Source organism: Apodemus sylvaticus, chromosome 2 (genome assembly GCF_947179515.1).
Source record: "Apodemus sylvaticus chromosome 2, mApoSyl1.1, whole genome shotgun sequence".
NCBI classification, from domain to species: domain Eukaryota; kingdom Metazoa; phylum Chordata; class Mammalia; order Rodentia; family Muridae; genus Apodemus; species Apodemus sylvaticus.
The window spans coordinates 90,380,548-90,392,747 of record NC_067473.1 but is presented as its reverse complement, the minus strand read 5'-3'; the positions used below and the strand labels follow the sequence as shown (position 1 = coordinate 90,392,747).

Genomic DNA, 12,200 nt, shown 5'->3' with positions numbered 1-12,200 from the left:
AATAGCATTGAAAATACATCTTCTAATTGTTTGTTGCTGAGGTATAGTAGAAACAAAAAAAAAACACAAATGATTGGTCTGTTTCTTCAGATATTTTAGGATTTAACAAAATTGCTTCTCATGCAAACATCACCTTATGAAACTTTTCAGATGGCAAACACTTACCATATTCACTGTCATAGAAGATAATAAATTTCTGCCATGCATACTCTGTGACTACTCTTAGGATGACTTCATTCAAGTAGACAGGTGGACGAACTGAAAGAGTATAGTCATCATTTCTGTTGCTCCGGGTGAGGCCACAGCCACTTCTTGGGGTCCCAGCTGTTGAACGTTGAATGAAGAGGTGGGGGATGTGCATGGCGTCTGCCAAAGACTGGAGGGACCCAGCTGATGTGCAACCAATGGAGCTGACCAAGGCCAAGATGCCCTGGTTCATAAGTTCACATGCTGCAAGAGAACACAGTAATGCTAAGGTGAGTTTTGTATGATTTCTCCTTTCTGAGAAGCAATGGTTTACAGTCAGGCAAATGTACATCTTTAAAGCAACCACTATGGAAATCAGTCTGGCACTTCCTCAGAAAACGGGACATGACACTTCTGGAGGACCCTGCTATACCACTCCTGGGCATATACCCAGAAGATTCCCCAGCTTGCAATAAGGACACATGCTCCACTATGTTCATAGCAGCCTTATTTATAATAGCCAGAAGCTGAAAAGAACCCAGATGTCCCTCAATGGAGGAATGGATACAGAACATGTGGTATATTTACACAATGGAATACTACTCAGCAATTAGAAACAATGAATTCACGAAATTTTTAGGCAAATGGTTGGATCTGGAAAATATCATCCTAAGTGAGGCAACCCAATCACAAAAGAATACACATGGAATGCAATCTCTGATAAGTGGATATTAATTATCCTAGAAGCTCTGAATACCCAAGGCACAATTAGCATAACAAATGATTCCCATGAAGAAGTAAAGAGAGGGTCCTGATCCTGGAAAGGCTTGATCTAGCATTGGAGGGGAGTATCAGGACAGAGAAAAAGGAGAGAGGTGATTGGAGAATGAGTGGAGATGTCCCAGGTTTATGGGACATATGGGGAGGGAGGAACTGGGAAAGGGGAAACCATTTGGAATGTAAACAAAGAATATAGAAAATAAAAATATATAATTTATATACAAAAAAGAAAAAATGAAATGTAAATAAAGCAAATATCTAATTAAAAAAAAACAACTACATAGGCATGCTGAATGAAAACAATTTCTTTAGTTAAGAAGTAATGGAATGTAGTTCAATAATTCTGTTTCCCTTAGCTCTGTGATACTGTGCAAGCTTCTCCCGGCTCAATATGGCCCTATTTAAAAGGGCAAAGTGGCAGGAATCTGTATAGATTATTTCAAGGATTAGAAATAAACCAGCATCTATCATTTGTCTCTCATATGATAGAAATTCAATTAGTGGCAGCTAAACTTGTATAATCATTGCTTCGTGATTCGGAAGAATACCTGCCTAGGATATAATTCCAGCTTTTAGAAAGCAGCCAATGTTTAAAGTGCTGAGCCATAAGGGGAACAAAGAGTCTGAAGGAGGAAATTTTGGCCACTATGGGTCTGCAAACTGGATGACATTTTCTTCCTCAATAAACCAGGAAAAAAATGAAACTTTTTTGTCATTTTTCTTAAAAAGTCAACAGACAAATGAAATACTAAATTTTACCATTCTGGTATCTAAATAAGCAATTTATAGTTGCTACTATCTACTTTACAATTGATGTCCATTTATTTATATTATTTTGTGCATGTAAATTTATTTACCTGACAGTTAAAACTATATCTAATTTAAAAATACTCAAATATAAACTCACAACATATCTATTTTAAAAAGGATAATTAATGGTTCAGAGTGTCAATGTTTAAAGAACAGAAATAAATTCAACAGCAAATTCAGAAAATGTCAAATATTTATGTTTTATGTAATTAGCTATAATAACCAATTTTGATTTTATTTCCAATTTTTTGCTATCTAGGCTGACCTTCTTAGAATTTGGAATTTATTATAGGTTGGTTTATAGAATCATTAAAACTTAAAGAAATAAGAAAAAGGCTAAAGTCTGCTACATAATTAATTTGCAATCTAATGAATGCTTATTTGAAGGGCAAGCTGAAAGAAAGCTAAGCACAGAAGGACCATTTATATTTACTGTTACTATTAGTGAGTAATTCCATGCATATTCTGTCAGTATATAATTATTGGGAACATATTTTCAAGCACTGACTCATAAGAGGTTAGATGGAGTTCAAATCCATGTGAGCACTGACATTGGGAGGAATGCACTTAGAGCATAGGAGGTTCAGGTTGAAGATTTTGAGAAAATATCACATAATCTTCTCATGATAATAACTTTACCATCCAGGGAAGTACTAGGAATTTAGATTAATTAATAGTTTCAAAGAATGTATGCAAAAAATCCCAGTCAAAAGTTGATCTCACTTCTATGGTAAATAAATCATTACTAATTCACAAATGCAGATGCAACTAATAATTAAATTTTAAATATAAAAGCTTGGCTCTTCTAGCATAAGAAATGTGCTTTAAAGTATATACAACTGGATTCAAATCAAGCATTATCATACTTTCAAGAGTCCAAGTAAACAGTAGTTTTAAAACTTAAACCACAGAAGTTATAAACTTCTAATTTTCAAGGAAAAACTCCAGTTTACTTATTTTTTTTCATGTATGATACGATAAGAAAACTATTTGGCTTCAGTCTTTAGAATCACAAATTTACAAAGTTACATGTTAATCATACACAGCTTCAAAAATGTTACTTCATATCATAGGTGAGGTAAAGGGTTTATTTCATCTTATGCTTCTACAAAGCAGTTCATTAACGAAAAAACCTGAAGGCAGGAACCCACGACAGGATCCAGAGTCAGGTACTGAAGCAGAAGGTGTGGGTGATCACTACAAATTGTATTATTCTCCATGTCTTGCTCAACCTGCTATCTTCCTTGTTAAATATAGTTTTATTTAATTTTCTCTTATATTTTAATGATATTCTTTCCTAACGGCTCCCAGATGAACTTCAACTTGTTTTCTGTTCATAGGGATAGATGTGCAAAGGCACAGAGACAAAGGGATTCATAAAATCCATTTAGGCTGGCAAAATTTTAGTTCAAGATGACTTTGAACTTCTGAATTTTCTGATTCTGTATCCCAAGTGCTGATATTATATCAATGTATAGCTACACTTGGTCTCCATTTTATTATTATTTTTTAATCTCTTTCTATGTGTAAGACTTATAAATTATTTTAAGGTTCCTGTTTCGCTTGACCATTCTATTGCATGTATTTGCAGGAGTAACTGAAATAACTATACATGATCAAAATAGGAATCATCAAACAATAGAAAAATACATCGTGCATTTGAAGAGTAGAAGGCAGCTCTAGCTGCTGTGCTATGTCTGATTAATGAGGTGGCCCCCTAGAACAGCATTCTAGATTCTAGACTCATTAAATAAAAAAAGCAATAAAATAATTTTTGTGAAATTATTGACAGGGAGAGACTGGAGAGCTAAACCCTGTGGATACTGAGTGTTCTTTCTTCTTATAAAATTCCTAACCTGTACAAAATTAAGGGAAGTCCAGAGCTAAGTAATGGTCCTAGATTCTTTCTACTTTTCATCACATAAAGCAAATTAGACTTTTTCATATGTTTCTTCAAAATTATATGTGGCTGAGAACAGAGTTTATTATAGGGAAAATATCTTTAGAGTTTGTATATTGATAGACTGAAAAAAAATCATGTTGCTCTAATTTTCCTATATGTTGCTATTATAAACACTGACCAAAAATGTTCTTCCGGTAGAATTTATTTTACTAACTGGCTACAATATATCATCAAATGCAACCAAGGCAGGAACTCAAGGATGAAAGCAGAAACCACAGAAAAGCAGTGCTCGTTGGCTTACACTCCATGATTAGCTCTGTTTACTTTCTTATACAGCACAAGACCATGTTCCTAAGGAATGGTAATTTCCACAGAGGGTTGGGCCTTCCCAATCCAATCAGCAAATGTCTCTCAAACATGCCTACATTCCAATCTGATAGAGACACTTCTTTAGCTGAGGTCCTTTCTTCCTTCATGACTCTAATTTGTGTCAAGTTGACAAAAATCAGCTAGCAGAAATGTAGTCTCATTAAAGTTAGAAGAAAGAGGTTACCTGCTCAATTGGATTGGAACTGGTTGACCCCAAAACAGTTCCATTGAGGTAAATGAAACAACACTGTGTCTCTAGGGAAACTTACTGTTGACTTTTCAAGGGGCTGAAACACAGAGGAATCTAATTGTTCTGTCTGTTTGTCATAGATGAAGGCTACTGTAAGAAGCATAAACCATGATAGCAGAGAAAAATATTTAAACTGATAGGCTTTCATGGGGATCAAAGAGAGTTTATGTTTGGCAGGAACTTCAAACCTTGATGGTTCAAACATTGGATCATGTAGGGTTTTTTTTCCCACAGAATTCAGTTAACAGCACATGAGGACATAGGAAGAAACTGTGTTGGGAAGACCATAGGATCCTCTGTGTGTCTCCTCATGAAGCCAAGAATTTCTCAGTGTCAATTATCCTTTCACTGATATTTTAAGCTATGTGATTTTTATGTATGTGACTACATACCATTTATATCAGTCCACTGAAAGCATATGCAACAGCTTCTTGGTTTGAGATTTTACATCAGAGACACATGGAGCAAGTTTTAATTGCTGAAAGAGCACACCTTTTAAAGATATTCTCATAACAGCATTTGCAATTAGCAACACTTCACCACTTTTGGACACAAGCAGTTATAGAAATGAAGCTGACTGTTAAATTCTATATGTCAAGTCAAATGATGTTAACATACACTTTTGCTTCTATTTCTAAATCTATGTACCTTGGACTTTTTTCACCCCTTAGTGGATAAGATGATGTCAAAAGTAGAATAAACAAGACATGTGGAAACTTAATCCCCAGTGCAGTATTGTTGGAGGTGGGATCTTAGAGGCCCCAATGGTTTCATGAAATTTTACCTTCAGAAATGAATTAAGGTTGAAAATTAACCCTTCTAAACGAATGGATTTGGTACCTCTGTCTTCGATCTTGTCCTCCTCTCTCTGTATCTCTTTTCTATCAGATGACAAGTAAGAAAGACCTTCTTTCATTTTAGGGTCTTGATTTTGAACTCCTCAGCATCCAGAATAATGAGAAATAGCTACATTTATAAATTTTCCCATTAATTACCATTAGGGCAGCAAAAGAAAGACTACTACATCATGAAAGACTGAACTTTAGGGTTCTTCTCTTCTATTTTCTCTGCTCAATGACCTTCTTATATCGATTAAATGCATAGCTTTCAGTTGCTGGCATGTCAGTAAGATCGTATTACCTATGGGTGGTGTTTTTATAGTTGCTTTTAGTCACTTGTTCTGAAGAGTCATTTACTATGGGTTATATTAGCTAGACTGCCTTATGTTATGAAAGAGATTATTTGGCTGATTTCCATATTTAAAATTTCAATTTGATTTGCAATACACAAACAGTATCTCAAATAATTATTCATGCCCTCCAAATATTTACCCAAAAGCCAATGAAAGTGATACTACAGTTATTAAAAAATGATAACTTTCAAGTGAAGAGATCTAAATTCATCAACTAACACTGATTTCCATATAGTTTTAACATTATAAAAGGTATTTATAAATAATTTAAAGGAGAATTTACACAAATCATTTTTACCCTTTTTTTCCTGTTACATATGGGTAGAATATAGTGATTCTTTGTTGTTTATTTGGTTTTTGTTTTAAAGACAAATTTACTGAGTACAGAGACAGGAACTGTGGGCTAGGCAGTAATGAGGATATCATTAATTCAGTACTTATGCATGTTAAATCTATGACATCTGTAGCTCTTCAATGGTTTGGAAATCATTTTATAAGTGGTCACCTTATTACCTGCTGTAGCATTATACTTCATATAGGTTATAAAGCCTTTTTCCTGCAGCGATCAGAACTAAAAAGGATCAGTTTGTCTCAAGAAAAACCCTCCCTGCCCTACATTCATAAAAGATCTTCAGCTGGCAGATGATGCAACAAGCAAATCTAAGAACCAGATGCATGGAAAATGTTATCTTTGTTAAAAACCCAGTTTTATTTCTTTAATCCAATGTAACAAAGAGTGAAGATTAAACAGGATTTTGGTAGGAATGATAGTCTACATTGGATTGTACCTGTAACTTTGAAACTTTAATGATCATGTTATAGATTTTACTGTTGTTCATATAGATCTTATCAATTTTTCTATTTTTTAAAGACTAAAGGGTCCTCTGAAGCAAGCCAAGCTGCCCTGAGCAGTCTGGCATCTCCCCATTGTCACATCCATGTCTCCTCTCACCTTCATCAGACCTTCAGGTCATGAACCATACAGGTAAGCTTCCCTAACCATCACCTGTCTTCCTTGCTCACTGAGTTCTCTGGGCAAGCCAAACTGCCCCGAGGAGCCTGCTATCACAGGGAGAACCTCCATTCCCCTGCCACCTTTCTGCCCAACTTCATTGGACCTGCAGTTCCTGAATTATACAGACCAACATTTCCTGAACCATACAGTGCAAAGATATCCAAGAGAGGCCTGCCACACTAGGACAATCGAGGTTAAACTCATTCCCAATACCTATGAGAACAAGAGCATCCAGGGACCAAAGCCATCCAGATGGTTAAAGGTCCTCCAAAGAACACAATCAACAAAAGTTAGGAAAGTATGACAGTATCAGAGCACAGCTACCCTACTACAGCAAACGCTGGATATACTAACACTACTGAAGCGCAAGAAAATGACCTTTAATCTTATGAAGATGATAGCAGCCTTAAAGAGGAAATAGATAAATCCTTTAAAGAAATACAGGAAAATACAATCAAACAGGTAGATGTCTTTAAAGGAGAAACAAATCATTCCCTTAAGGGTATAAAGGAAAATACAAATTAACAGGTGAAAGAAAGAAAGTGTGCAAGACCTGAAAGTGGAAATAGAAGCAATAAACACACACACACACACACACACACACACATGCACGCACACGCACACGCACACACACACACACACACACTGAGGAGATCCTGGAAGAGGAAAACCTAAGGAAGAGAAAAGAGAAACAACAGATGGAAGCATCATCAACAGAATATAGGAGGCTGAGGAGAGAATCTTGGGTCTAGAGGATACAATAGAAGAGATTGATACATCAGTCAAAGAAAATGTTGACACTGAACATCCAGGAAATCTGGTATAGCATGAAAAGTCCTAACCTAAGAATAATAAGAATAGAAAGTGAAGAGTTCCAGCTCTGAGGCCCAGGAAATAGTTTCCAGAAAATCATAGAATAAAATTTTTCAAATCTAAAGAAATAGATGCCAATAAACATACAAGAAGCTTATAGAACACCAATTAGTCTGGTTCAGGAAAGGAAATCTTCCTATCACATAATAATCAAAATACAAAACCTATAGAACAAAGAAAATGTTAAAAGCAGCAAGGGAAAGAGACACGTAACATGCAAGGGCAGACCTAACAGAATTACACCCAACTTCTCAACAGAGACTCTAAAAGCTATATTGGTCTGGACAAGTATCTTGTGACTGCTCAAAAACTAACAGATGCTAACCTTGACTACTATAAATAGCAATATTCAATCAGCAGTGATGAAGAAAACAATATATTTAAAGACAAATTCTAATTCAAAATATATCTGTCCATTAATACAGCCCTACAGAAAGTACTAGAAGGAAAACTCCAATCCAAAGAAGATAACAACATTCAAGAAAATAGAGGAAATTAGTAATCACATACCAGTAAAAACAAGGGAAGTACACACAAACATACACACACATATACAAACTAACACCACCAACATCAAAATAACAGAAAATAACAATCACTGGTCATTAATATCTCTCAACATCAATGGACTCGTTTCTCCAATAAAAAGAGAATGTATTTGAAAATAAGATCCATCATTCTGCTTCATACAAGAAACACATTCCAGCAATGAAGACAAATATTACCTCAGAATAAAAGGCTGCAAAACTCTTTTCCAAGAAAATGAACCCAAGAAGCAAGTGGTAATAGACATTCTAGTACCTGATAAAATATACTTTAAACTAAAATTAATCAGAAAGAGACAATAAAGGACACTTCATACCTATCAAAGGAAAAGAATCTACCAAGGTGATCTTTCAATTCTGAACATCTATGCCCAAAACACAAAGGTACTCACATTTGTAAAAGAAACATTGATAAAACTTAAATAGCACATTGAAACACAAACATTAATAGTGGAATATTTCAGCACACCCTACTACCTCACAACTGACAAGTTATCCAGAAATAAATACCCAAAAATAGAAATAATAAAACTAATAGACATTATGAATTAAATGGACCTAACAGACATCTATAGAATATTTCACCCAAATGCAAAAGAATATACATTTTCCTTAGCATCTCAAGGATCATTCTGCAATGTAGTTGGTCACAAAGCAAACTTTAACAGATACAAGAAAATTGAAATAATGCTGTGTATGTTATCAGATCACAATGTATTAAAGCTGGACTTAAACACCGTTGAAACACCAGAAAGCCTTATAAGAAACACTTATGAAAGTTGAACAACTCTTTACTCAGTTTTATCTGGGTCAGAAAAGAAATACAGAAAGAAATTAAAGATTTCTGAGAATTCAATGAAAATGAAGGCACATAGCCCTAAGCACCTCTATCTCATACCAGCAATTAAAGAACACATCTGAAAGCTCTAGAAAAAAAAGAAGCAAGCACACCAAGGAGGAGTCGAAAGCAGGAAAGAATCAAAATCAAGACTGAAATCAGTTAGAAACATAGAAAAGAATATAAAGAATTAAAGAAACCAGTAGCTGCTTTTTGTTTTGTTTTGTTTTGTTTTTCAGAAATCAAAAAGACAGACAAATTCTCAGCCAAACTAGGCAAAAGACAGAGGTACAGTAGCCACAAAAACAAAATCAGAAATGAAAAGGGAGACATAACTGACACTAAGGAAATACAAAGAAGCATTAGGTCTTACTTCAAAATCCTGCACTCTGACAATTGGAAATTATTAAAAAAATGAAAAATAGTCTAGGTAGTCAGCACGTGCCAAAGTTAAATTAAGATCAAGTAAACTATTTAAACAATCCCATAATCCCAAAAGGAATAGAACCAGTCATTAAGCATATTCTAACCAAATCATCGCAGAGCCAGATGGTCTTAGTGCAAAATTCTACCAGACTTTCCTTTAAAATAAGAGCCAATACCAATACACCTCAAACTGTTCCACAAAATAGAAACATAAAGGAACACCCCAAACTCATTCTGTGAAACCAGTCCCCCTGATACTTAAAGCACACAGACTCAACAAAGACAGAACTTTAGAACGATTTCTCTTATGAACATAGATGCAAAGCTATTCATTAAATACTTGCAAACTAAATCCAGAAACACATCAAAAACATAATCCATCACAATCAAGTATGCTTTATCCCAAAGATCCAAGAATGGTTCATGAAAGTGCATTTACGGAATCTACCAAATAAACAAACTGAAAGAAAAAAATCAAATGATCATCACATTAGATGCTGAAAAAGCCTTTGACAAATCAGGATAAAAACTTTGAGAGATCAGTGTGATACAAAGCACATAACTAAACATAATTAAAGCAATATGCAGCAAGACAACAGCAAGCATGAAACTAAATGCAGAGAAATAAAACAATTCCACTGCAATCAGGAACAAGAAAAGGCTGCCCACTCTCTCTTTATATAGTCTATCTATCTATTACTTGAAGTTCTAGTCAGAGCAATATGAAAACTAAAGGAGATCAAAAGGATGCAAATTGGAAAGGAAGAAGTTAATGTATCGCTATTTGTGGATAATATGATATATATATATATATATATATATATATATATATATGTATGTATGTATATATATATGTGTGTGTGTGTGTGTGTGTGACCCTAAAAATTCTACCAGAGAAATCTTACAGCTAAAATTAACCTCAGCATAGTAGCTGGTTACAAAAAATCAGTAGCCCTTCTTTATACAAATGATAAAGAGGCAGAGAAGGAAATTAGGGAAACAGCACCCCTCATAATAGCCACAAATAATATAAAATGTCTTGGTGTAAATCCAAGCAAGCAAGTGAATGTTCTGTATGACAAGAGCTTCAAGTCCCTGAAGAAAGAAATTAAAGAAGATATCAGAAGATGGCAAGATCTCCCATGCTCATTGATTAGTAGGGTTAACATAGTAAAAGTGGCCATCTTTCCAAAATCAATCTACAGATTCAATGCAATGCCCATCAAAATTCCAACACATTTTTAATAGACCTTGAAAGAGAAATTTTCAACTTCACATATAAAAACAAAACACCCATGATAGCCAAAACAATCCTGAACAATAAAAGAATTTCAGGAAGTATCACTATCCCTGACCTCAAGCTATACTACAGAGCAGTAGTGATAAAAACTGCATGGTACTGGTACAGAACCACACAAGTTGATCAGTGCAATTGAATAAAAGATCAAAAAATAAACCCACACACCTATGAACACTTGATTTTTGATAAAGAAGCCAAAGCAATACAATATAAAAAATGAAAGCATATTCAGCAAATGTTGCTAGACTAGTTGGATATCTACAAGTAGGAGAATGAAAATAGATGCAAATTTATCACCCTGTATGAAACTCAGGTCCCAGTGGATCAAGGACTTCAACATAAAACTGGATGCTCCAGTGGAGCAATGGCACACCAACCATCCCACAAAGCTTTCAAACACAAATTTCTCTTGTTGACTAGAATCCTATGCACAAGGGATGGGGGAAAGACTGAGGACAGGGTCAACCAATAACTGGCCCACCTTGTTACTCATCCCATGGGTAAGCACCAATACCTAACACTATTAATGATACTGTTATTCTTACGGACAGGAGTACAACATTGCTTTTTTTTCTGAAAGGTTCCATCCAGGAGCTAGATCAGATTGAGGCAGACACCCACAGCTAAACAGTAGATGTGGACTGTTATTGAAGAACAGGAGAAAGTATTGCAACTCTGAAGGGGATAGGAACTCCACATGAAGACCACCATAGTCAACTAACCTGGACCCTTGGGCTCTCAGAGGCTGAACGACAAACCACAGAACATACGTGGCCTGGACCTAGTTTCCTCACATATTTACAAGGGCTATCCCAAAAGCTACAACTGGAGTGGAGATTACTCCAAAAGCTGTTGCCTGTGCATGGGATATGCTCTTCTAGCTGGGATGCCTTCTCTGGCCTCAGTGGGAGAGGATATGCCTAGCCTTGCAGAGAGTTGATGTGCCAGGATGAAGGAATACTCAGTGATTTGGGAGCGAGCCCCATCCACTCAGAGGAGAAGGGAAGGGAAATAGGCAGGAAGAGTGTAGGAGTGGGTAAAAGTGAGGCAGGCAGTGAGTAACATGTAAAGGAATAAATAAAAATAAAAACTAAAATTAAAGCTATAAGAATGTATTTTGCAGGCTTTTAATGATGAAGGAACTCTAAATTTTGAATAGGTAGATATATTTCTTCTGATTTGAACAATATGCAGTGTTTGTCAAGTAAGTACAAAGACCATGGCCTGGATCTTCAGCTGCACATAAAAGCTGAGTGCTATAATCTGAATACTCAGGAGCCAAAGAAAGGGTCCCCCAGGAAAAGCTGGCTATGTAGGCTATCCAAAGCTGTGAGCTCTGGCTTCAGTATGAGGTCCTGCCTAACATGTTAGGTTGAGAGCCACAGAGAAAGTAACTGGTCATCAAGCTCTGCCATCCAAATGTATGTTTACACATGTGTACATACACTTGTATACATGTGTACCTCTGAATAGATGAACACACATAGAGGCAAATATATCATATATGTCAAAAAGTGAAATGTCTTGACATCAAAGTTGTTCCTAAAATATATGACTATATGTTTTAACAAGTTATATTCTATAAAATTATATACGTAATAATCCTCTAAAAGCTACACTCTGTTAGAGCTTCAGGTGTAGCTAGGTTGGTGGAATGCTTGCTCAGTATATAAAAAGCCTTGTTTGTGTTCAGCCTTCCACTCCAGAAACTCA

The 12,200-nt window shown here is 35.5% G+C and overlaps 1 protein-coding gene across 3 annotated transcripts in view; it reads right to left on the bottom strand.

The window, feature by feature from the left end:
• Nucleotides 1-12,200, bottom strand: part of Grid2 (glutamate ionotropic receptor delta type subunit 2) — a 1,574,882-nt gene that overhangs the window by 877,286 nt on the left and 685,396 nt on the right. For 2 of the 3 annotated variants that reach the window (XM_052173841.1, XM_052173840.1), the window contains exon 3: nucleotides 166-450. The exons of the other annotated variant lie outside the window; for it this stretch is intronic. In XM_052173841.1, the coding sequence (XP_052029801.1) occupies nucleotides 166-450 (285 nt within the window). The remainder of the gene's footprint in view (nucleotides 1-165; nucleotides 451-12,200) is intronic. 3 annotated transcript variants of the gene reach the window in all.